This window comes from Artemia franciscana, chromosome 3 (assembly GCF_032884065.1).
Source record: "Artemia franciscana chromosome 3, ASM3288406v1, whole genome shotgun sequence".
Taxonomy (NCBI): Eukaryota; Metazoa; Arthropoda; class Branchiopoda; order Anostraca; family Artemiidae; genus Artemia; species Artemia franciscana.
Window position 1 is genome coordinate 33,187,988 of NC_088865.1, and position 23,614 is coordinate 33,211,601.

The 23,614-nt window shown below is 34.3% G+C and overlaps 2 protein-coding genes across 6 annotated transcripts in view; one reads left to right on the forward strand and one right to left on the reverse strand.

The window, feature by feature from the left end:
• The window catches only part of LOC136025187 (LETM1 domain-containing protein LETM2, mitochondrial-like), an 81,970-nt gene extending 65,872 nt beyond the window's left edge, over positions 1-16,098 (reverse strand). For 2 of the 4 annotated variants that reach the window (XR_010617035.1, XM_065700980.1), the window contains exons 1-2: positions 15,972-16,098; positions 3,884-4,343 (exon numbers count right to left, since the gene is read on the reverse strand). Coding sequence is in view for 3 of the 4 variants with exons in the window: in XM_065700980.1 (XP_065557052.1) it covers positions 3,884-4,339 (456 nt within the window). In the remaining variant the exon portion in view is untranslated. Of the gene's footprint in view, positions 1-3,883; positions 4,344-14,353; positions 14,462-15,728 lie in introns of those variants that run through there. The other 2 variants (XM_065700981.1, XM_065700982.1) reach the window with 2 other exon arrangements.
• A 26-nt stretch (positions 16,099-16,124) lies between these two features.
• Positions 16,125-23,614, forward strand: part of LOC136025189 (uncharacterized) — a 40,618-nt gene continuing 33,128 nt past the window's right edge. Inside the window, exons 1-2 of one of the 2 annotated variants that reach the window (XM_065700983.1) lie at positions 16,125-16,326; positions 19,121-19,239. In XM_065700983.1, the coding sequence (XP_065557055.1) occupies positions 19,126-19,239 (114 nt within the window). In that variant the 5' untranslated portion in view covers positions 16,125-16,326; positions 19,121-19,125. Of the gene's footprint in view, positions 16,396-19,120; positions 19,240-23,614 lie in introns of both variants that reach the window. The other variant, XM_065700984.1, reaches the window with a different exon arrangement.

Below are 23,614 nucleotides of genomic sequence, written 5' to 3' on the forward strand. Positions count from 1 at the left end.
ATCAGAAATTACCTACTAAATGAAAACAGGGGCTGCCACACTCTCAAAGTCCCCAGAAGACGTTTTTTTTTTGCTTGGCATTTGCATTTTGAAGGAGCTGATCACACTTGCTAATAAACGAAAATCAAAAACATTAAAAGTATTTTGCTCTTAGATGTCAACGTGATACAGGAAATCACGGTTAGATTAAAGTCTATATGGACTAAAAGATATATTTGACAAGCTTTATCTAAATGTGGAATCATGGCAGCCAGGTACGTAAAGTATCTTGACCCATGAGTTTGATATCATGTCACCAAACCTCAGAGCAGAATGATGAGGGAATTTCGACCCGTGCTAACCTCCAAGATGCTGAAATTTTTTAAGTGTGTCCAAAAATCTATTTTAAAATCCACTTCTTCATACCAGCTTTGTTCCGAATCAAAAACTTATAAAGATACCCCCCCCCAAAAAAAAATCTTGTATATGTATGCGATGACACCATTTTTTCCTTCTTTATTTCAAACAGTTCGAGGTAACAAAATGAAAGTAAGGAGCGACGCGGCTATATAGAAACCAATACTCTAAAAAACAGAATTATACCAATAGATATATCAACAGAGTGTGCTTATCATGCTGATTCCAAATATACAAGTTACATTAAGTTACCCATCAAAATCCACGAGCCTGAGAATATTGTCTTTTTTTCAAAAAAGGGGGAAACACCCCTTAAAAGTCGAAGAAATTTAAAGAACATCACGCCATCAGATTCAGAATGTCAGAGAACCTTATCGTAGAGGTTTCAAATTCCTATCTGGAAAAATGTGAAAATTTCCATTTTTCACCAGAAGTTTTATTTGTTTTTTTCAGGGGTGATCGTGTCGAACCAGTGGTCCTAGAATATTGGGAGGGAGCTCATTCGAACAGAAATTAATAGTTCTAGCGCATTTTTAAGTGACCAAAGAGATTCAAGGACAACTAGGTGCCCTCCCTCGCCCCCTTTTCCTAAAACCATCTGACAAAAATTTTGAGATAGCATTTTATTCATCATAGTTGAAAAGCCTAATATCTATGTCTTTGTATATAACATGAATCCCCCACAGCCCCAGGGGAAATATCCTTAAGTTATAAAATTCGCCCATTGTTTACACATAGTATTTGTTATTGGGAAGCATGAATACATTTTCGGGGGGGGGGGGGGTGAAATTTCTTCTGGGGGGTTTTTCCACTGGGGAATATTCTATAAGGAGGGAAGTTCCCAGGGGGTGAAATTTTCAGGGGAAATTTTACAGGGTGGAAATTTGTCATAGTTCTTATAAGAAACTGTTTATATATCTTGTTTTCTCTTTTCCGTCTCAATTCTACGCGTGGAGATGCTAAGGGTAATAGTGAGGAGTATTTCTCCGTGGAGGCGCAAACCAGGTTTCCTGGCATTATTTTAAAAACGATCAGAAATTAAATTAAAAAAAACAAGTTTTTTCAACTGAAAGTAAGGATCAAGATTAAAACTAAAAATGAAAAGTAATTATTACGTATATGAAGGGGGTTGCACCCTCCTTAACATCTCGCTCTTTACGCTTAAGTTTGAATTTTGTCCCAATTCTTTAAGAACGACTCCTGAAACACAAGGGTCGTATAATTAGAACAGTAAGAAGCTCTTTTAAAGTACTTATAAAAAACTTTAGGGTAAAGGGCGACGTGTTGAGGAGGGGACAACCCTCTTCATATGCGTATTAATTTCTGTTCGTTTTAAGTTTTAATGTTGCTCCTTACTTTAAGTTGAAAAAACTTATTTTTTATTACTTAATGCTTTTTAAAACGAAGTGGCATGAAATGACTCACTGCAAAAAACGTTAACTCAAAAAAGTAATGAGAATCAAACGGTCCATATTAGTGAACAGTGTGAAAAGGATACCATGGTCAATAGTGACCGAACCTCTAAACAACAAGTTTAAAATGAACTATAGGCCTATATCAAATGAGTCGAACCTTTATGTTGATTTCAAACATATTAAATTCCTTAGATTTAAACTTAGCTATCACCAGACACTAGCATAAAAAATTTGTAGATTTTAAGAAAAAAAGGAGTAAAGGCCCCCAGGAAGGGGTGCAATTTTGATGAAACTTACATCTTCAAATGCAATGCAATTGATGACCCTCTAGAAGAGGTCTTGAACACCCTTTTTACCAAAAGACGATTAATTTCAAATTTTTCTTGAAAGTCTGATGGAGAATGCGTTTTTACGTTTGTTTATTTTCACCACAGGTTATTGTATACAACCAATACGTTCATAAGTTATTTAAGCCCTTGTTGGGGACTTTAGCAAGAGACAACTTAATGGTTGTTGGCCGGGACTGTTGAGACAGTTTGCTCTTTTCAAAGCCCTAATGATTCCAATAGTCTAAATTTAAGATATTGAAAGACAACCTATTTGTTTTGATGAGTTTATATGTTAGTAATTCAACTTATAAGGTTTATAAACTCGTCTTTCAAGAATAGGAAATATAAAATTAAACGATATAGAATATACTAATATTTTATAACAGAAGTATAGATCAAGTGGTTGCAAAGAGTTAATTTGGTGCTAGGTGAATTCCCTCTCCCCCCCCCCCCCGACCTGCGGCATTTCACTCCAGAAAATTCCCCAAAATGCACAATTTAGCAGCCAAAGGAATGGTATAACAAATAAAAACAATGGAAAAAAGAAGGAATTTTAGAATGTTCTATCTATGTTCCAAAATATATGTGTAATATATGGTGTAGAAAATACCATAGAATTTATTTTTATAGTTTTATTTGTTATAGTTTTCGTGTTTTGGGGGTTGAGTTATCATAGGAGGATAAGACAAATTTTAAAAAATGGTTTGAAAATATGAAATTAGTGGCAGCTGTAGAAGGGTTGCCATATGGTGGAAGTGCACAGCAAAACATGCTGGGATTTAAAGGACAGCTAGTTGCTTTCCATGGACTTGTTCTGGTACCAACAAACACATGATTTTAGTTCACCCCTTGCAATCGAGATCTCGTCCACTTGGCGTACACCAGTAGGTTTTCCCGTCTGAAGTACCTTTAAGGGATACATTATTTTTTGAATTTAATTTAAATAGCATGGAGCCAAATTCTAAGTCGGAACTGAGCGAATTTAAAATAGACAGAGGTTCTCATTCTAAATAAGCAAGAAACAGTTTAAGTAAAGAAAGTTTTCAAAAACTCATTAAACCCTGTTCACAGGAGAGGGCTCATTCAGACAGAAATGAAAAGTTGTAGGGCACTTTTTGAATGACATATTTAGCTAATCCAAGAGTGGTAGCTATTATTTCAATTAATCTTAAATAGGATTTGTTCTATGTATATAAAACAACTCGCAGGAATCTTGAAAAAGAGTCTGAAACATTTCAAAAATGGTGACATATCCGAATGAAAAGTACACCAATGGAGTCGCCATTATGGTAGATCAGGCACAGGAATATTACAGCCCCCCCCCCACCTTGAACAAGAGAAATCACTATTTTGCATGGGAAACACTAATGTATGCTCTTTACTTTTGTTCATATGATTTGAGTCCCCCCAAAAATATTGAAGCCCAAGAAGCAAAATTAACGAAGTATACTTTCATATGAGAAGCTCCAAACTTTTTACCATTTTAGAAGATTCATCTTACCATTAAATTAAACTGAGGTAAAACGGATATAATGTCCCAAAAATATTGACGAAAAGCCTATGATTTATCAGAGCTCAGTTCCCAAGAAAAAGGCATATTACTTAAAGTTAATTTGCTTTTAATGTTGTGCACATCTAGCAAATTTTAAGAAAATTAAGTATACAAGCAAAAGAAAAAATCCTAATTTGGATCAGAATTATAATCACACTGACTGGAGAGAGTTACTTAAAGAGAGAATATACCTGCTTATGCTCTCTCCTTGACAGACTTTCTCCTTTCAGCATTTTCCATGCAAATCCAAAAGCAATTTTAGATTCAATGTAAAGTAAACGAAATCCATGATAATAATGTTTTAATTCCCCAACGAATCTAGCCCATAGGGATTTTTTTGCAATTTCTTTTTTCTGTTCTCCAGAAACACTAACCAAATCCTGTTTCCTTTTTTCTTCCTCACGCATAGAATCAACTGTTTCTTCCACTAATGATGAAGGTTTTAATTTTTCTTTTTCACAGAAAATTGAAGAAGTGGAGAAATGCTTAACTTCAAAACTAGGTCGATAATGATTTGCAGATGTCCCATCTTTGCAGTCAGATATAGAATAGGAACAAGGTTGAAAGTATATCTGAGAGCATCTTAAGTTGACTGTAGTTCTCCATAAAAAATAATGCCTACTGCCACATATTCTTGAAACAAGCATAGCTCTAAAAAAGAAAAAAGAGACTAAGTGAAATAGAAACTAATACCTGCATACAGAAGGGGAGGTAGGATTTTTTTTTTTTCATTTTCTGATATTTGTCAAATGACTCTCCTCTTTCTGAAAAAGTAAAAAAAAATAGTAGTTCAGGAAAGCTTTTTTTGTTTGTGCGTTTCTGTGGGTTTAGTCCGAATCTGTAAATCTATGCAGAAAGTGATTTTGTGGGAGGGGAAATGCGTTCAAGTAAGAACTTACCAGCCTTGAGCACGAGTCTAAAGTTTTGTACTAACAACCATTTCTGTTTTTTTTTTCGTTTACAGCTGATTTACAAAAAGGTAGCAACTGAAATGGAAAGCATGAATTCACTACAATAATGAAAATAGGATAATGTGGAACAACTGTTACAATAGTCAGCAGATTCTTCTTATGTAATTTACCCCCTGATTCCAAAAACTAAGTGGGGATTTTCCATCCGCTTCTATTAATTTTTTTCTGCTAAATTTTTGCCCAGCCTAAAAAGTTGGGCATTGGAAGTTTTCTTGAATACCAAATAAACCAAGTGCTACCTAACATTTTATAATACCCATAGTTTTTCCTAGTATTTCATATTTTTACCATTTTTTATTAACTTTAATTAAAACTTTTTTTGATTAAAAATTTGTTTGGTTAGATATATTAAATTCACTACTATTAATATAGCGTTTCTAGTGGAATCAGGAAAACCCAGAAAATGTGCTCTGAAGAAGAATAAACTGTCAAATTTTCACAAAAAAAACATTTGAAAACTAAATAAAAAGAAAACTGTTCTAGGCTCAAACCTGGTAATTTCAAGATCTGTTAGACACATCTCTCAGAGGTCTCTCAGTAACCTAAGTAAATAATCTACTTTTCAACTAATATGGTATTCTTACCACTTTCAGCAAAGAGCTAGTGTTCGATAGACCTTTACTAGCTTTCTTAATCACATAGTGAATTGGATAAAATTTATTATAGTCCTGAGAAGAAGTGATTACTCTTAAGTTATAAGCATCTCATCTTTGAAATTTGGAGATGAATTTCCACTGCAGGAAAAAAGAAGAAAGGGTTACTGATATTAGTTAAAAAAAAACAATTATCTTTCAAGGAAGTATCTTTTACATGTAAAAACGAAGTTGGACTCACAACAATTAAACATTTGATTCAAATTTTTTAGAAGTTGGGAGGTTAGGGTCACAGCTGGCAGATTTAGTTCGAAATTTCAAGTTAAAAATGACGTAGGTCTAACTCAGGGAAGCGTCTTAAGCATGGTACTATTTGTAATATATTGTATTGATCAGCTGGCCTGGTTGAAAAACATAAGTATATGCTGATGATAATGCACATGTCACATCTGCAAGAACCCTAAGTCAGTTACAATTAGGGATACAAAAGGCATTAAATAGTTTATAAAACTGTTGCAGTGAGAATCATATGGCATCTCCAGGAAAAAAACAAACAGCAGAAATGGTTTTCTGAAAATTAATAATTATGCAATATTTCAAGTGATTCCTTATGACTTAAAACTGAAAATCTGAGAGCTTCTGTCAGGGAAAACACTCCCAATAAAAGGCACTGTTCCTGTATACTTCAAGTTAAAATTATAAAGGTGATAATGGAATGCCTAATCATAACAAGGATAATAACCTCATCTTACAAGGTGACTGGATTAGATAAACTAACCATTTGAGGGACTATATCCAAATTTTTACTGATGGTGCTAACTCAGAGAAGTGTGCTGGTTGTGTAGTGGTCATACCTAGTACAGCAATATGTTGTAGTCTTAAGTTGCTAGTAAACCACAATTTATTTTCTCAACAGAGGTAATGACTAGACATGATGAGGCAGTTGATTTGATTAAATCAAATGACATTTGAAAAATGAAAATGGTCCTAGTCATGAGATCACGTGTATTATTATAAACTATTGGACTGTTGGAATGTGCAGGTGCTGATATATTATTGGTTGCAATAGTATTTACTGATAGTAATCTATGGCCAATTAGGGTATTTTGAATGGTCTGAGCTTAAATGTAAAACTAATACAGTGAATATTTGATGTATATTCATTACGCATTATAATACGAACACCATAATTCTAGGAATTATGTTAACCCAAAATTAGAGTTACATGATTACAAAGGACCCCTTTTTGAGCTGGTACATTATATTCAATCTGTTGCTATAACTATATTCAGATTGGGGACATGTCGTGCTAAAATCCAGTCAGTATTGATTAAGGGGGAGAGAGTTGATTTCCTCTTACCATTTGTAATATTTGTACTAATTATGATGAGGTTAGACATATTCTCGTGGTGTATAGAAATATGAATATAAGAAATTGTGCTTAAAAACCAAGTTACTAAGTATTTTGGTTTCTTTACAACAAGATCAACTTGAAGGCAGGCAAACTCCCCTACATGGGCCTACAGACAGTCTAACTTATGATTCAATTAACTAACTAGCCTACAGACCATTTTAATGCATTTATTTTATCTGTTTTAAATTTTCCTATTATGTTTTATTTATGTTATATTTTCATAGCTAAATAGAGTAACATTCAAGACTACAGGATTCTCAGAAGGAGAAAATCATCTCAGATTCCTTTATGCATGTGTAGAAGGATGACTCAATAGGATATAAAAGCCAGTAATGACTACAGGTCCAAACCAGGGCAACATGGTGGAGAAGAAGTGGTGGTGTTCACTGTGTTTAGTACTTTATTGGCAAATTTTCTGAAAGTTTCGCCAGATTCTCTGGTTGGCATTAATGGAGAGCAGGCTTGAGCTGGGACTGACCTGCAGATGCTGTCACCTCTTTTTTATCTTGATAACATAAAAGTAGTTGCAATACTTTAATCTTTTTTAAACATATGTATTACATTTCCTGTAATGCATTACTTCCCAATGATGGTCCCATATATAGCCCAAGAATAAATAAAACAATAAAAGAGAACACTGAAATAATGAGATTCCTACTTTATAATACATGTTTACAGTGTGTTTCTATTAATCAGATTATCATGTTTTCTTCAATTATATTCCACATTATTATATCATTTCAAAAAATACAATTGGGCACAATTCCATCGCAGACTAGTCAAAAAGGCATAACTGGATTTCATCAAGGAAAGACTAGAGCTACCCGTTGTACAATGCATTATGAGACTAAAAACAACAAAGATATATAATACTGTAGCTTTTTAAGGAAACATTAGGGTGGGGTATGCATTGTCAGAAATGTGAACATAATATTTGAAAAGAAAGTAAAATAAGGAATATAATCATACTGTTTTTGTTATTAAGAAATTTTCTTTTGGGGAGCCCCTAATCTAGAATGTTACCTAGATAGTGTTTTGACATATACCAGCACAGGTGAAACAAACATGAATGGTTCAAACAATGTCTTTCTTCTACTTTGAAAAAGAAAACCTTTTCCAGTTATAGCTCCAAAATTTTGTATACAGGGTATATGAACTACCAATTAGTCCTTTCACCCCTTTGACTTTCCAAAAAGTATCATTGGGTAATTCAGAAATCCATCAACTTCCTCTGTAGCCAAATCTTCTTATCCGTTAAAAACCAATAATCCCAATTAAAATTCTTAATTCCATTGATGGGTTGTGTCAAGTATAGGTACTTGAGTTACCAAGCCCCAGCAGTTTAAGACCTACAGGCCAGCCAGTACCAATATGGTTCTTCACACCCACTCCTGCTCTCTTCTGCACTCTTCAAAACAAATGATGAATAACCTCCTTTTCTTTAATGACTTCATAGTGGTTTAATAATCACTAATCAATTTGTCTCTTCTCGAAAATATCAATAGATGCCTTAAATATCTTACTATCAGGAATTCAGGAATGCAGCGTAGATATTTTTTATATTAGCCGTGTAACAGAGACGTTTAAGGGAAATTAAATAAATAAAAAAAGTTTTTTTTAACTACAAATAAGGAGCGACATTAAAACCGAAAACGAATAGAAATTATACCGTATATGAAAGGGGTTGTCCCCTCCTCAACGCCTGGCACTTCACGCTAAAGTTTGACTCTTTTCCACAACTCTAATTTTTAAAACAATAAAAAAAAACTTTAGTGTAAAGAGCGGGGCGTTGAGGAGGCTACAACCCCTTCCATATACGGAATAATTTCTGTTCATTTTAGGTTTTAATGTCGCTCCTTAAAAAACTTAATTTTTTATTTAATTTCTGAACGTTTTTGAATTAATGCATATTTTAATTTTGGCTCACCACACATGAAAAATTGAAACGAAATTTGCATATTAATATTTTTTTGCTAAATGGCTTTCTCGTAGTTTCGATCGGACGATTTTGATAAAATAAGGAGTGGGAGAGAAGGGCCTAGTTGTCCTCCAATTTTTGGTTACTTAAAAATGCAACTAGATTTTTATTTTTCGAAGGTTTTTGTTAGTAATAAACATATGTACCTTACAAATTAACTACGTAACGAATTTCTATATTTGTGTATTTTTATTACGTATATGAGGGGTTTCGCCCCCTCGTCAATGCCTCGCTCTTTACACTAAAGCTTGGATTTTGTCCCAAATCCTTAAGAATGATCTCTGAATCACAAAGGCTGTATAATAAATAGTTGAAATTACTAAAAATTCTTTTGCGTTAAGAGCAAGGTATTGTGGAGGAGAAGAACCCCCTTATATACGTAATATTTTATGTTCGTTTTAAGTTTTAATGCTACTATATTACTTCCAGTTGAAAAAAAATTATTTATTTTCTTATCGTTTTTTTAAATAATGCTAGAATTCTCTTCCCTCATGATAAATTTCTCCATGGAAAGATCCTCCAACGTAACCCCCTCCTCCCAACCCGTCCCCACCCCGACGCAAAAAAGTCCCCCCCCCCCCCTGAAAACGTCTTTACTCTTCATAATAACCATTACTACATGTAAACAATAGTCAAAGTTTGTAACTTGCAGCCCCTCTCCCGGAGACTGTGGGGGATTAAGTTGTCCCCAAAGACATAGTTATTAGGTTTTCGACTATGCTGAACCGAATGGCAATCTCAAAATTTTGATCCTGTGACTTTGGGGAAAAAATATGCGTGGGCCTAGGTGCCCTCCAAGTTTTGGGTCACTTAGAAAGGGCACTAAAACTCTTAATTTCCCTTAGAATGAGCCCTCTCACGACATTCTAGGACCACTGGGTCAATAAGATCTACCCTGAAAAAAAAACAAACAAGTAAACACGCATCCATGATCTGTCTTCTGGCAAAAATACAAAATTCCACATTTGTGTAGATAGGAGCTTGAAACTTCAACAGTAGGGTTAACTGATAAGTTGTATCTGATCGTGTGATTTTTGTTAAGATCCTATGACTTTTAGGGGGTGTTTCCCCCTATTTTCTAAAATAAGGCAAATTTTCTCAGGCTCGTAACTTTTGATGGGTAAGACTAAACTTGATGAAACTTATATATTTAAAATTAGCAGTAAAATGCGATTCTTTTGATGTAACTATTGGCATCAAATTTCCATTTTTTAGAGTTGGGTTTAAGACTTGGGTTTAACAAAGAAGCCATGGCTGCTAGTAAATCAGCAGTATAATTATATTTGATGCCTTTATGGCTATTATTTTTTTTGAGCAACAGTATTGGCGATATGGAGTCAGAAAGGCATAGAATATTTTCATCTACATTGCTACAATTTATGAGAACATCTAGGGCCAGGCAAATGACACATAATTCAGCTGAAAATGGAAGATCCCAAATGAAAGGGTGAAAAAAGGTTAAGGTCCATTGATGGAATACATACTCCTACTCCAGCTCTCTCACCCTAGACAGCTCAATCTGAATAGATTTTCCTGTGATTAGGGTACAACTTCAAAATTTGTTCAGCTAGAATAGTCTGAATCTCATGATTGGGACTTTCTCTTAGAGAAACCAAACCAAATAGTTGTTTTAATTTAGACAGAGGAGTACACCTGTGCAAACGCAAATCAATTTGAATAGCTGAATTTTGTAAATATTCCAGGGTTTTAAGTGCAGATGAGGAACAAATTGAGAAGAATTGGATATCATATTCTAGATTTGAATGAATATATAATTTACAAGAATCCAAAGTAATTTTAGGGTGGCATCCCCACTTACTTCCAGCAAGTCTCTTTAGAACACAGTCTCCAAATGATCATGGATTTCAAAGAATTAATATGTATATACCATAACATTTTAGAATCGATTCATAGGCTAAGTAGCTTCACTGAGTTGCAATATGGAATTTCACTATAGAAAATTTAGAGTGGATTGGGAGGATCTCTTGAGCAATTAGCAAATATAATGGCTTTGGTTTTACTAATTGAAATTGGAAAACTTAAAACTGAAGAAAATCTCTGAACTAATCTTATATCCTGTTGAATAAGGCTTTAAAGAAGTACAATATCCTTTCCAGACTTTCAAATAATCAAATCATCTGTACAAAGGACAAACAATGAGTGAGATAATTGAGATTCTGAAACATGCAAATTGAACAAGGAGACTCAAAGCTGCTGCTTGAGGAGACCTCTAGTATTGGTACTCGTCTCTCCCCTATACTCATTAACTTGAACATAAAAACTTCTGTCACTTAAAAATGACTTCATGAATCTTATGAAAGAGCATGGAAAACCCAGGTTAATTAAAAGACCAATCAGTTTATCATGGACTACATTCCTACAGGCATCTGACCAGTCATTCAGGACTGACATTGCGGCCTGCCTGGTTTTAAGAGAATTACAAACATCAATTTCAAGGTGAGTGGTGTTATCCACAGAGCTCTGTCCTTTTCTGAAGCCTATTTGTTCACTTGGAAAAAGAATATTAATTTCAGCAACACCCTCAATTCTTGATAGAATAAGCCTTTCCAGGACTTTACTAAGGGCTGGTAAAACAGATATAGGTCAGTAAGACTTGGTGTCACTAGATGGGTAAGAAGGTTTTAAAGCCAGATATACCTGACAATCTTCCAAGCATCTGGGAACTTTTGGCTTGTCCAAACAAGATCATATAGATTTAAGAAGGCAGTATGGAAGACCTCTAGGGACTCAAAAATTCATTTAATATAAATGCTAACATGTCCTGGGGAAGACCTGTTATTAAGGGATTTAAGTGCTGCATTAAATTCATCTAGGGAAAACGGTTCCATTAAGGACCTTTGTGCAAAGACATGTGAGCCAGGTTACAAAATGGAGGTCAAAAGTAATGAGAATCAGAACAATCATATATTTTATATTACAAATATAAAATATAAGACAAATTTTTTGCTTTCATCTGAGAAAACTGGAGATCCATTCTGCATGATATCATATTCACAGTCATCCTTGGACTGCTTACCACTATTGAGTTGGCTAATAAAGTTATGAATATTTGGAATTGGGGTTCTGAAGCTAATACCTGTGTTAAAATTGGACCAGGTATACTGTTTAGCTTTCTTACACACCCGTTTTACTTTAGCATATGATTGCTTATAGGAGATTGCTGTAGATGGACTCTTTTGAAACATTTTACAAGTCTTCCTTTTTGCCTGTACTGTTACCATACATTTCTCATTCCACCAATTCTTGGGTCTCTTAGAACCCTTATAAAAATTGGCTTAGTCATGGGTATAGAGGATTTAGCTGACTGTAACAGGATGATTTTCATACTGGACTCAATAACATTCATATCAGAGTTATTTGAGATGAAGCAAAAATCAGCTTCCTTCAATATATCCCAAAACAGGGGCCAATTGCCTTTGGAATTGTTAAAAGTTGCTATGTGGGGTTTAGGAGAATAGCATACATTGTGAATTAATGTTAGAATTGCATAGTAATCAGACTGCAGAGAGGGAACCTTACCATCTGAACTTGACCATAATATGAAGATGGACCAAGTAGCAAGTCAATAGTAGAGAAAGTATAAGATGAAATATTATACAGGGTTTGGAAATTAAATGAAGTGAAAATCAAAGTAACCAGAATGCTAGACAAAATCTTCTCAATGCCTCTTCCTGCTCTGTTACTATAGGCTATTTGTTCCCAAAGTGGGCTATGTGCATTAAAATCACCAAAAATAAAAGATTTATTCCCTAAAAGTTCAGACTCCAGAACCTTTTGGATATCATTGTTTCAACATAGATTGTATGATTATTTGATGACAAGATGATTACCATCAGTCAGATTAAGTATTATAACAACAATATCAATCTCATCCCTATAAAGATTTATTGGTTGAGGGGAATAAGGGATTGAATAATGCATAAAAATGGCAACTCCCCCCCCATTTCTATTAGTAGATCTGTCTTTTTGGTAGCACTGGTCGTAATGCATTTTGATTTTCTTAAACTGATGAAGATTGGTCTCTTACAGACAAATAATATCAATATTATTATTAGATGCATACTGGATGAGATCACCAATTTATTTGAGTTAAGAGAGACACAATTCCATTGCAGGATCTACAGTTTAATTGCCATGGGTTGAGTTGAATAACATGCTCAATATTTGGTGAGGATTGAAGATAAGTCCTTCCCTATCTCATCAAAGATAGAATTAGAAAAGTAGTATTTAGCAATATATTCTTATTTAAAGCAGTTTTTAGGGCTTTGGGCAAATTTGATTGGACTATTTGTTCCACTGATAAAACATATTTAATTAGTTTTGACATATAAGGACCATCTCTATCTTGTACAGTGTTTGCTTGAGTGGATATATTAGGAGAGGCTGCCACTCTTTCAATCCAGTATTTTGTGACTAAATCTAGGATTTTGGAGGGCTGGGCTTGTTTTGATTACATTAGGGTGCACAATGCCCTGCTGATGGGTAGATATCTCAATCAGAGAAAACTGGGCCAGATTTTGGTTAATTTTGGGAGTACATGGCCAGGGGTTGGGTAAAAGGTTTGAGATTGCTTTCTTAGCCTCATTTATTTTAGTGATGATGGTCATTTGGAGGACATTGTGCATCATTATTTTCTGTGTATTTTTTATAGGTGGAGTCCACCATTCAGAGGCAAATGGTATGTTTTGTTAAATTCCATAGCTGAAACTGTGTTAGGGATTTCTGTTATTTCTGGAAGGCTTTTTGCATTTCTGCTTTCTAATAACTGTCTGAAAATCATCACTGAGCTAGGAATCAGTTTTGGGGTTTGGGGACTCTGACTGTTATCATAGCATTATTCTGGCTGTCATCACTAGAGATTGGACATAAAACAATGGCATTGACAGCTTTGGGGATGTCACCTTCTGAATGCCAATTTGAGGGTTTACCCCCTTCCCTAAGGAGGCTAGAGGAGCTAGGATACATACATTAAAAGAAAAGAAAATTTCAAAACAAATCCTACTTACAATAAACTTAAAGGAAAAAAACAATAATATACTTCCCCAAAAAATGATAATAAAGGTTTAATTCCAATCACTGAGAATGAAAAAGGATATCAATAATATAAGTTTTTCCAAACATCCAGGTTGTGCCAGGATTAATTTCTAAACCTTAATGACAAAGTTTCAATTTACCCATGCCTGTGCCAACTTTTACTTGCATGATTTAAATTGACATGGCTTGTTTTGAAGCCTAATTGACGAAAATGGAACCTAAGCCTAAAAGAAACTGATTTTCTTGAAAGTCAACTCAACAATAATGACTCATTTTCATGAGGATGAGAGCTAGATGAAAGTCATGTATCCATATGAACTTGTGTTTTTATGCTTGATTTGTTCAAAGCATATTTTTGCTTCAATCTCTTATAAAATTTGGTGGAAAGGTCTAGTTCAACTTCCCCTTGAGAACAGAGAAGAGCATCTGCAAAAAAATGGACATTTGGTATGTTTTGCAAAGAAAGGAGGACATTCCAAATTTTTGACATTTCTAGTAGGTCAATTTTTTTAAATTGACAAGCTTAGATGGTGCTACTTTCATTTCAAAATAGCTGAAGAGAATATCCTTTTTTAAATGATGAAGAGAACTAAGGGCCTTGAAGGCTTGACAGCTAACTTATATTATTAAACAAAATTCACAGCAAGTACCTTCAATATAGGCATAAATCATCTTTGACAGTTTCTTTTATCCTTACAAAAATACCAGCAGAAAAAACTTGACAAAAGAATTACACTACTCATTCAAGATGGCACTGAAAATATACTTTGCCAATTTAGTTCAGTGTTGCCAATGCAGAACTAGTGTGCACTGTAACCTTGCTCTCTACTGATACTATTTCTAAATATTCTACAACAACAAGGCCATGTTGTAATGAAAAATGTGGCACTACTACCACACCACTGATAATAATGACACATTGCAGCACCCAGCTGCTTGCAGCCAACACAACTTTGCAAACTCCTCTAACACATCCTATTCAAAGCACCTCTTTTTTTACACCCTCCCAAGAAGTTACAATTTCTATTAAGTCTGTTCTTATGAACTCCTCTTACCCAATTCAGGGATGTTTGGCAAAAAAAAACATAATCTTTGGTAATCTGTCATATGTTATCCAAAGAATCTGTCCTAGTCACCTTAACCTTTGTCTCATTATGGAGCCATGATAGAACCATATTTATGTAAGCTACTGCTTATTGTTTGAAAAATAGTCATTTAGGTAGGTGCTTAAACAAACTATAAACAATTTCTCTGCATAACATCTAACAAATCCTTCTCTATCTTTTGGAACATCAACACTGCAAAGTCAAACTTAAATTACCTTTAAATTGCATGTCCAGCAAGATAAGGTGATGATGAGCCACCTGTGGAACATCTTGCTGGTGATGTGACATGACTATGGTTTGGCATCCCAAGTTAGCCTGCACTCTGCAATGGCCTAGTCCTGATCAATATTTGACTGCAGTCCTCACTGTTCTTCTAATATTCTAATCTTGGCTTATAGACTTATCTTCCTATTCTTCTAGACATTTTAACACTTTGAAAAAACAGCATGGCCTTTTTTATATTTAACTTTTAATATCCTCAATGTAGGCTAGGCCTATCCACCATCTTTACTTATAATACTGCCAGGGTAAGTGAAGCTATCCAATTGATCAACTTCTTTTTGCCTAACATTATCTCTCCCTCTCCACTTATTCTAATTAGCCTAGGCTATAGGCAACCTTGTCTTCTTAGAAAAGATTTTCAAACCTATTTTTGCACCCTGAACCCTGAAAACCTCATAAAAAAATCATTCATTTTGCTAGAATTTTCAAGTAGACAAAGACACTCAAATCATCAGCAAAATCAAAGTCCCAAAAAATTGGTTCCTATTTAATGCCATGCTCTTCCTATCCTTTCTTATTCATCTTAGGAAAAAGTCCATCAAAATCTATTCTAGCCTACATAAGTGAGAATTAAACACAACCCTGCTAAACCCCTGATTGATGCAAAATCAACCAGGCTACTACACTCATTCCCTACCTTGACTGAAACAATTTTATCCTTGTAAATGGGCCAACACAAATGATATTAATGTATTTATCTGGTACACCTTCTTATTGGTCAGATGGTTGTCTTCATGGGGATGGGAGCATGAGTTCAACAGCCATCGTTGTGGAAAAGGGGCATAAATTTATTTCTGAAAGACTACTTTCAGCTCAATAACTATCCAGCTTGGCAGAAAGCAGCTAAACTAAATGTTGACTAAAAAGCATTAAAACTTACTATTTTTTAAAACTAAGGTGTAGCCTTTCAAATATTATCAACGTGTTTTATTAACTGAAAATTCTGCAAAAACTCAAACTAAACAAGTGAAATCCTCAAAAATTATAAGGCTAAAAATATGACTCCAAAATTATTTATTCAAATAATTAAAAAAATAAGATTTAAGTTATTATTAAACTTATTATGTTTTTATAAGGATTAAATATTTTTATTCCTGGTTTAAGGACCAAATATTATTTTGAAGATGTCTCTTTTATAATACAATATTCTAATAGCACCGACGTGCACTTGGCATTGAATTTTTGGCTAGAGAGAAAAGGCTAAGTGATAGATACAGCCAAATTAAGCTTGCTGAGTATGTTCATATTGTTCAGTTTATGAAACCAAACATCAGTTGAAAAAAGAAGATCTTAGTTCATTTATGGTAGGCTAAGTGAGATTAGGCCAAACAAATATATAAAAAAAGCTTTTAGTTTTAGGTTATTCTTGAACTGTTGTGTTTTGAAGGTACAGGTTTTTCTATGCCAACCAATTAAAATAATATTTCAGTGACAACTTACTAGCCTATGACCACTACAATGTAACTCAGTACTGCCTTAAATATTTTAAACTGGCTTTTTGTAGTGTAAGGGACAATTGTCACAGGATGCATGAATTGAACAGTCTTCATCATACCTGATCTTGGGGTTCTTGGTAGGTAGGTCAACAGCATAGTATTTATCCTCTTCTAAGCTAGTCACTAGCCTAATAAGATTAGGCTAGCCAAATTTTTAGCTGTATTTCTAGCCCATTTCTTAGATTTGAGAGTAGGCTAACTTCCAGTTTGACTGAATCTCATCCCTGCCCTTTTGAAATTCAAGATATAGCCTTTGGCTATATCTGAATTGTGCTGATTTTTCTTTCAAAGCTGTATTATTGGAAAATGTTAATGAGAAACAAGCAAATCACAAAAAAAATCAGCTAACATTTTGTTATAGATCAAGGCTTTGCTCAGAAATAAGGGAGTAGCCTATGAGTTAAAATGAAAGAGACTCTAAAGATCTAAGAAATAGATATAATGAAGCAAGAATTTCTTATTTTGTTTAGTTAAGAAGAACAGAATAGGCCTAGCCCACTCACTAAACAGGAAAAAACAGTGTAGATGCTTACCTCAAATTCCATGAATTTGCAGCATCCATCACCAACAGTGTATTCGCCAGATATATTTTCCAGAAGCATGACCAGTATGATAGAGAAATGTATACAGAACTGAACATCCCAGTGAAAGCTTGTAACTATAATAGTGCTGATAAAATGGTACATATCAAAATAATTAGTAGCATCAAAAACCCTGAAATGCAAGAAAGATTTCTTATGGAAGGTGAAAACTTAACATTAGTATCAGTAGTTAAAAATGTTGCTCATACCAAACAACCCAGTCACAGTTGCAAACATTTGTGTCTTATAGCCACAACACTCAAGTTCTGTCAAAAAGTGAAGTTTAGTTAATGCTAATGAAATAAAACAAAATATGATGAAAATTTAATACTCTATAAACAAAATTATAGAAACTACTGCAAAGAATCATGGGAGGGGGGCAGCCCAGACTGCATTATGTTAAATGCATAACCTAAATTAACCTAACCAAAATACCAACTAGATACTTAATCAAAATATAGCTACAATGTACTTTCCCACCTTGCTGAAGTTAATATTGTCTTGTATAAAGACATATTAGGCATAATATGACATAACATAGGCATCTAAAAGATGATGTTGTCTCTACAGCCTACACAGCTTGGAAAATCCTATTCTCCCTTCACAGAAAGCTTGAAATAAAGCTGAACCAAGTGGAAAGTGAAGGAATTATTGAAAGAATATCTAAGTCTACAGATTGGGTTAACTCAATGGTAGTCTTTGGATATGTGTAAACAATATTGACCTGAACAAATCAATCAAAAGATCCTTTTACCCTATTCCTTCTTTGGAGGATGTAGCATCCAAATTGCATGGAGTTCAGTACCTAAGCAAATTTGATGCAAGGTCAGGCTATTGATTGCTAGTTCTTGGTGATGCATCAGCAGACCTTATAGTATTCAACACCATCTATAGGGGATACTATTTCAACCATATTCCGTTTGGTGCTATATCAGCTCAAGATAAATATCACAGACAAATGGAATAAGCTTTGGGGGATTAAGTGGCTTTGCTTTCATTATTGATGATCCTCTCATATTTTACTCAATTCTTGAGCAACACAACAAGAGATTGGTGGTCATACTTGATAGAGCAAGAGAAAGAGGTATTAAATTCAACAAGGAAAAATGCCATTTTGTGTTACAAGTGTAATGAAATATGGACACATCAACATGTGTTACAGCCAGATCTTGATAAAATAAAAGTCATCAACAACATATCTAATTTAGAAGAACTTGCAACTCTCCTTGGTATGTTAAATTACCTTGCAAAATACATCCCAAACCTATTAACAAAGATCAAATTCCATGCAACCTCAGTAGGTCTATACAATTATGATGGAGTAATGAGCATGATTTAGCCTTAAAAGACTCAACTTTCTCTAATCTAGCATACTTTGACTACTCATGCAAGTTCATTGGTCTTACTGTTGAAGCAGGCATGTAAAAGCAACAACTGACCATCATCCTTTGGAATCTATTCTAAGTAATCCACTTCAGGAAGTGCCAGCCAGGGCACAATAGACATCAGACATGTCAATATTCAATTCGTCCCCTGCTGGTAACCAAACTTTGGTTTTTGTTGTTAACCTGTCATGGTTACAACATTTCCCCCATCACCTTTGAAAAAAAAAACTCTATTTAGCTCAAATGCACTCCCAGTAGTTTAACTGTTGTGGATTTAAAAGTGAATTTTGTAGAATTGAAGTTTTGATAATGTGTCAAAAAATGTCAAAATTTTAAACAGTATGCTAAAAAGCCATGACAAATTTTTAAGAAGAACTAAGACTTGCTAGTGCAGCTACTCTAGACATGTAACATTTCATTCACTTTATGATTTAATAAATCATCAATTTAAAAAAAAAAAATTATGAATAGTTTGTGTTTTATCAGCAAGGAACATCTTGCATGACTTTAGAATAACCTTTTAATTTCTTGTTTTTCTTGCTTTTGAATTTCCTCTCTTTTTTCTAGGCAAAATGCTACATGATGGAGAATTAAAATGCTCTAGCTGCTTTGAACCTTTTAATGCTGAGAATAGAATTCCAAAATTACTACATGACTACTGCAACTTTTGCTTATACTGCCTCCAAGTAAGTAAGAACTGCATTAATCAAAAGGTTGTATTTAGTTTTAGCTACCAATTAATTATTTAGCTTTTGAGTTCTGGGCTGAAAGTGAAGACTACTGGGGTTCTTGTGTTTGAGTATTCACAGAGCATACATTCTATTTTATGTTTGTCATAGTATGATACAAGATACCTTGTGTCCATTCTAATGATCCTATGCTACCAAGTGGTGTTGATTGGGTGGGAGGTGGTGTCACATGGAGGCATTTACCACCCTTCCTAAGCTTTAAAAATGCTCATTTTTGCTATTATCATTGGAAAAAAAAAAATGAAAAAACCAAAAAATTCTGCCCCCTAGATTTAAAAAATATGCTTTACCCTCGTCCCCCCATTTTCGTGAAGGCATATTCCTAATACTACCAGACATGTTCATTTAAAAAGTATCCTGTCTAGATTCAGTACAAAAAGGGCAAGAAAACTGTTTTTATTTCCTTAGTAGATTCTACCACTGTTTTCTTTTCCTGCTCTGATTATAAGTTACAATGTAGATACAACACTTTTAATCCTTTTTGTAAATTAAAATGAAAAAAAATAAAAGTTTTTTTTTTAACTAAAAGTAAGGAGCAACATTAAAACTCAAATCGAACAGAAATTATTATGTATATGAGGGTGTTTGCCTCCTCGTCAATACCTTGCTCTTTACACAAAAGTTCGATTTTTTTCTAATTCTTTAGCAATGACCCCTGGATCACAAGGGCTGTTTAATTAGAATAAATAGCTCTTTTGAAAACACTAAAAAAAACTTTAGTGTAAAGAGCAAGGTATTGACGAGGGGCGAACCCCCTCATACATGTAATAATTTATGTTTGTTTTGAGTTTTTATGTTGCTCCTTACTGAAGTTGAAAGAAAGTTGAAAGAAAAATTGTTTTTTTTTTATTTAATTTCTGATCATTGTTTAAATACTACTGGGAAATCCAGTGCCCCTTGGAAAATTCTCTTTCCCCATGAAAATTTTCTACATGGAAAGATCCTCCCACGTAACCTCTCTTTGTTCTATGCTGAACAAAGTGGTTATCTCAAAATTTGTATCTGGTGACTTAGGGGAAAAGTGAGTGTTGGAGGGGGCCTAGTTGCCCTCGAATTTTTTTTGGTCACTTAAAAAGGGCACTAGAACTTTTAATATCCATTCAAATGAGCCCTCTCGCAATATTCTAGAACCACTGGGTCGATACGATCACCCCTGGGAAAAAAAAAACACACTCATCTATGATTCTGGCAAAAAATACAGAATTCCACATTTTTGCAGATTGGAGTTTGAAACCTCTACAATAGGGTTCTGATATGTTGAATCTGATGGTGTGATTTTCATTAAGATTTTATGACTTTTAGGGGGGTGTTTCCCTCTTTTTTCGAAAATAAGGCAAATTTTCTCATGCTCATAACTTTTGATGAGTTGGACTTAATTTGATGAAACTTATATATTTAAAATCAGCATAAAAATCCAATTCTTTTGATGTATCTATTGATCAAAATTTCCGTTTTTTAGAGTTGTTAGGTCACTCCTTACTTACAGTTTGTTACCACAAACTGTTTGATTGAACCCATGAGATATTGTATCTGACCAAAGAGTTTCAGTTCACTGACAAAACTCTTCAAAGAGTATCAGTCTGCCTCCAGATCTCTAAGAGAGTTCTAGACTACTAAAAATCTTATGAATTTCTAATATTGAAGCCTTTAAGGAATTGTAGCCCTTCTCATGCTGTCTTAATAATTATTCTAGGGTCTTATTTTTTTATTTTTTTTTTATATAGTGGTTTTGAAGCTAGAGGTAAGATACTCAAGAATATAAATATAATTTCCGATAAAGCAGAAGTATCTAGTGATTTTAGGAATACTTATATTAAACCTCCTTTGTAGGAAAGGTGAAAAATGTAAGTGTACTAATTACAGGGTTGTTAGATTGATTTCTCTAGGACGCAAATTGCTGAGCATAATGACACTTAATAGACTAATAGATGCTGTAAATTAAGTTTGGATATAGTTTTACCATTACTACTAGCAACAACTTGCCGCTACAGCGTCAAGCCGCCTGTGGTCAACATAGCATCACTCCTCCCCCACCCCAATCTATTCAGAGTATCACATTTTCTCTTCTCAAGAAGGTCCAATTTCCTCTAAACCTATTTTTATGGTCCCTTCCCATCCCATTCTAGGACGACCTGCTTTTCGTTTGGCCCCAGACAGATGACCGAAAAAAATTAATCTTTGGCAAGCTGTCATCCATTTACCACAAAACATGTCCTACTCATGTCAACATTTCTCTTGTTATAGCCCTAGAAAGTAAGATGGAAAAGTACAGCTTGTTGTTTGACATACGGTCAGTCAAATGGGTACCCACTACTGTCCCTATACTCCTCTTGAAAACATTTAAGAAATCTTCCTCCTGTCTTCTGAAGTGCCCATATTTCAGAACCATAATTAACCATGGCACTGTTATTACCATAGCTTCCATTATTCTAGTCTCAGTTAAAAGACTTATCTCTTTATTCTTCTTTACTTTTTCAATCGTGAAAAAAATGTTGTTTGTGATTATTCCTTTATGTATCTTCACTGCATCCACCATCTTCGCTCATAATCGATCTTCTAATCACCTAGTATCACCTCTTTATTTTCATTTATTCCTAGTCTAAACAACTTAGTCTTCTTACTATTAATTTTTCAAACCTATTCTTTTGCTCAAAATTCTCAAAACCTCCAACAATTCATTAATTTTGCTAACATTTTTATCTAGGGCAATCAAATCATCTACATAATCGAAGTCTAGGAATGATTTACCTTCCCATTTGATTCCATGCTTTCCCACAGCCTTTGCCGTGTTGCTTAGGGCAAAGTCCATCAAAAAATTATTTATTTAAACAGGGATATAGGTCACAACACAACCCTGCTTAACTTCTGATTCAACACCACACAGCCAGTAGCTTCACTTTCTACCTTAATCACAGCAGTATTGTTCTTGTACATATCACTTATCACTTTAGTTCAGACTACTTATCTAGTGTACCATGCAAGGATAGAACCTTCACTAAAGCCCTTTCATCGGCTGAATTGAATGCATGTTTATAATCTATAATACTGACAACTAAAGGGGTCTGATGATTCAGACACTATTTAGGTATCAATCAAAAAGTGAAAATTTGGTTGACACGTCCTCTGTCCCTTCTAAAATCACACTGTTATTACCTTAAAACTTTATTTATGGTATCTCTAAGTCTAAAAGTATTATAATACTGAATAATTTGCATCCTATGGAAGCCAAGCTAATGTCCTCATATTTACTACACAAGAAGAATAATGTGGTTTTGGAAGAGGAGCGTATGCGTTGATCTATGATGGACTTTGTCCATCCAAGGACTATTGCAAAGGCTTTGGAAGATATGGTATCATCTGGGAAGGTAAAACTTTCGTACAGTTAGGTTACACAGATGATTTTAGTGTTCTATTTTTGAGATTTCAAGGTACAAGAAATGTTTTGAATAAAATCTTTAGTAGGACAAGTTGCTTAAAATAGGAATAAATGAAGATGAAGAGGTGAGGCGGTGATGCTTGATAACTAGAAAATCAAGCACGTATCTACGCTCACATAGGTAGTATTATTAATAAATATTGTGATGTTTTGGCAATATAAAAAGTTTAGAGAATAGGAATATAACTCCTGCGAATTAAGATTAGGATCTTGGAGGTCACAAGAATGACAGTGAGCAATTATACTTAAGAAGTGTTGGTGCCTAAAAATTTTAAACAAGATTAGTATGTTTCTCCCAGAGGAATTGACTAAGGACATGTTTAGGTACCTTTTTGACGGCCAAATATCAAATAATGAACCTGTACGAAAAATGTGTTTTGATCCTTGTTTCTTGGGCTATAATGAAGAAAAGATGAAGACATATCACCTTTTATGGATAAAGCATGATAGATTGTAAAAAATGGTGCTTTTGGCCATCTATTTGGAGCTAAAAAAAAAGGCAGATCGCCTCCGAACGGAGTGGGAAGAAATAATAATTTAGGAATGAAAGAAACTTGAAATCTCAGAGGAAAAAGTGAAGGTTGAAGCTTTGAACAGGTTTGGGTGGATGAGTAGCGTGTTGAGGTATGCTGGTACCAGATGGCTTTATGCTGCAATGACTCGCTTGTAGTAGTACATCCTATATTAGATAAATGTACCATATAATGAAAACAAGTGTGAAACTTGAAGTAAGGCACCTTGTTGCTTCAAAATGCCCTTTAATGAGTTGATTCGAACTCATTAAAGGGGATCTTTAGTGAACGTTACTTATCAATACAGTTTTGAAGAATATAGAACCGTCTCATGAACTGCGCTTTAATAGTAGTATATCCATGA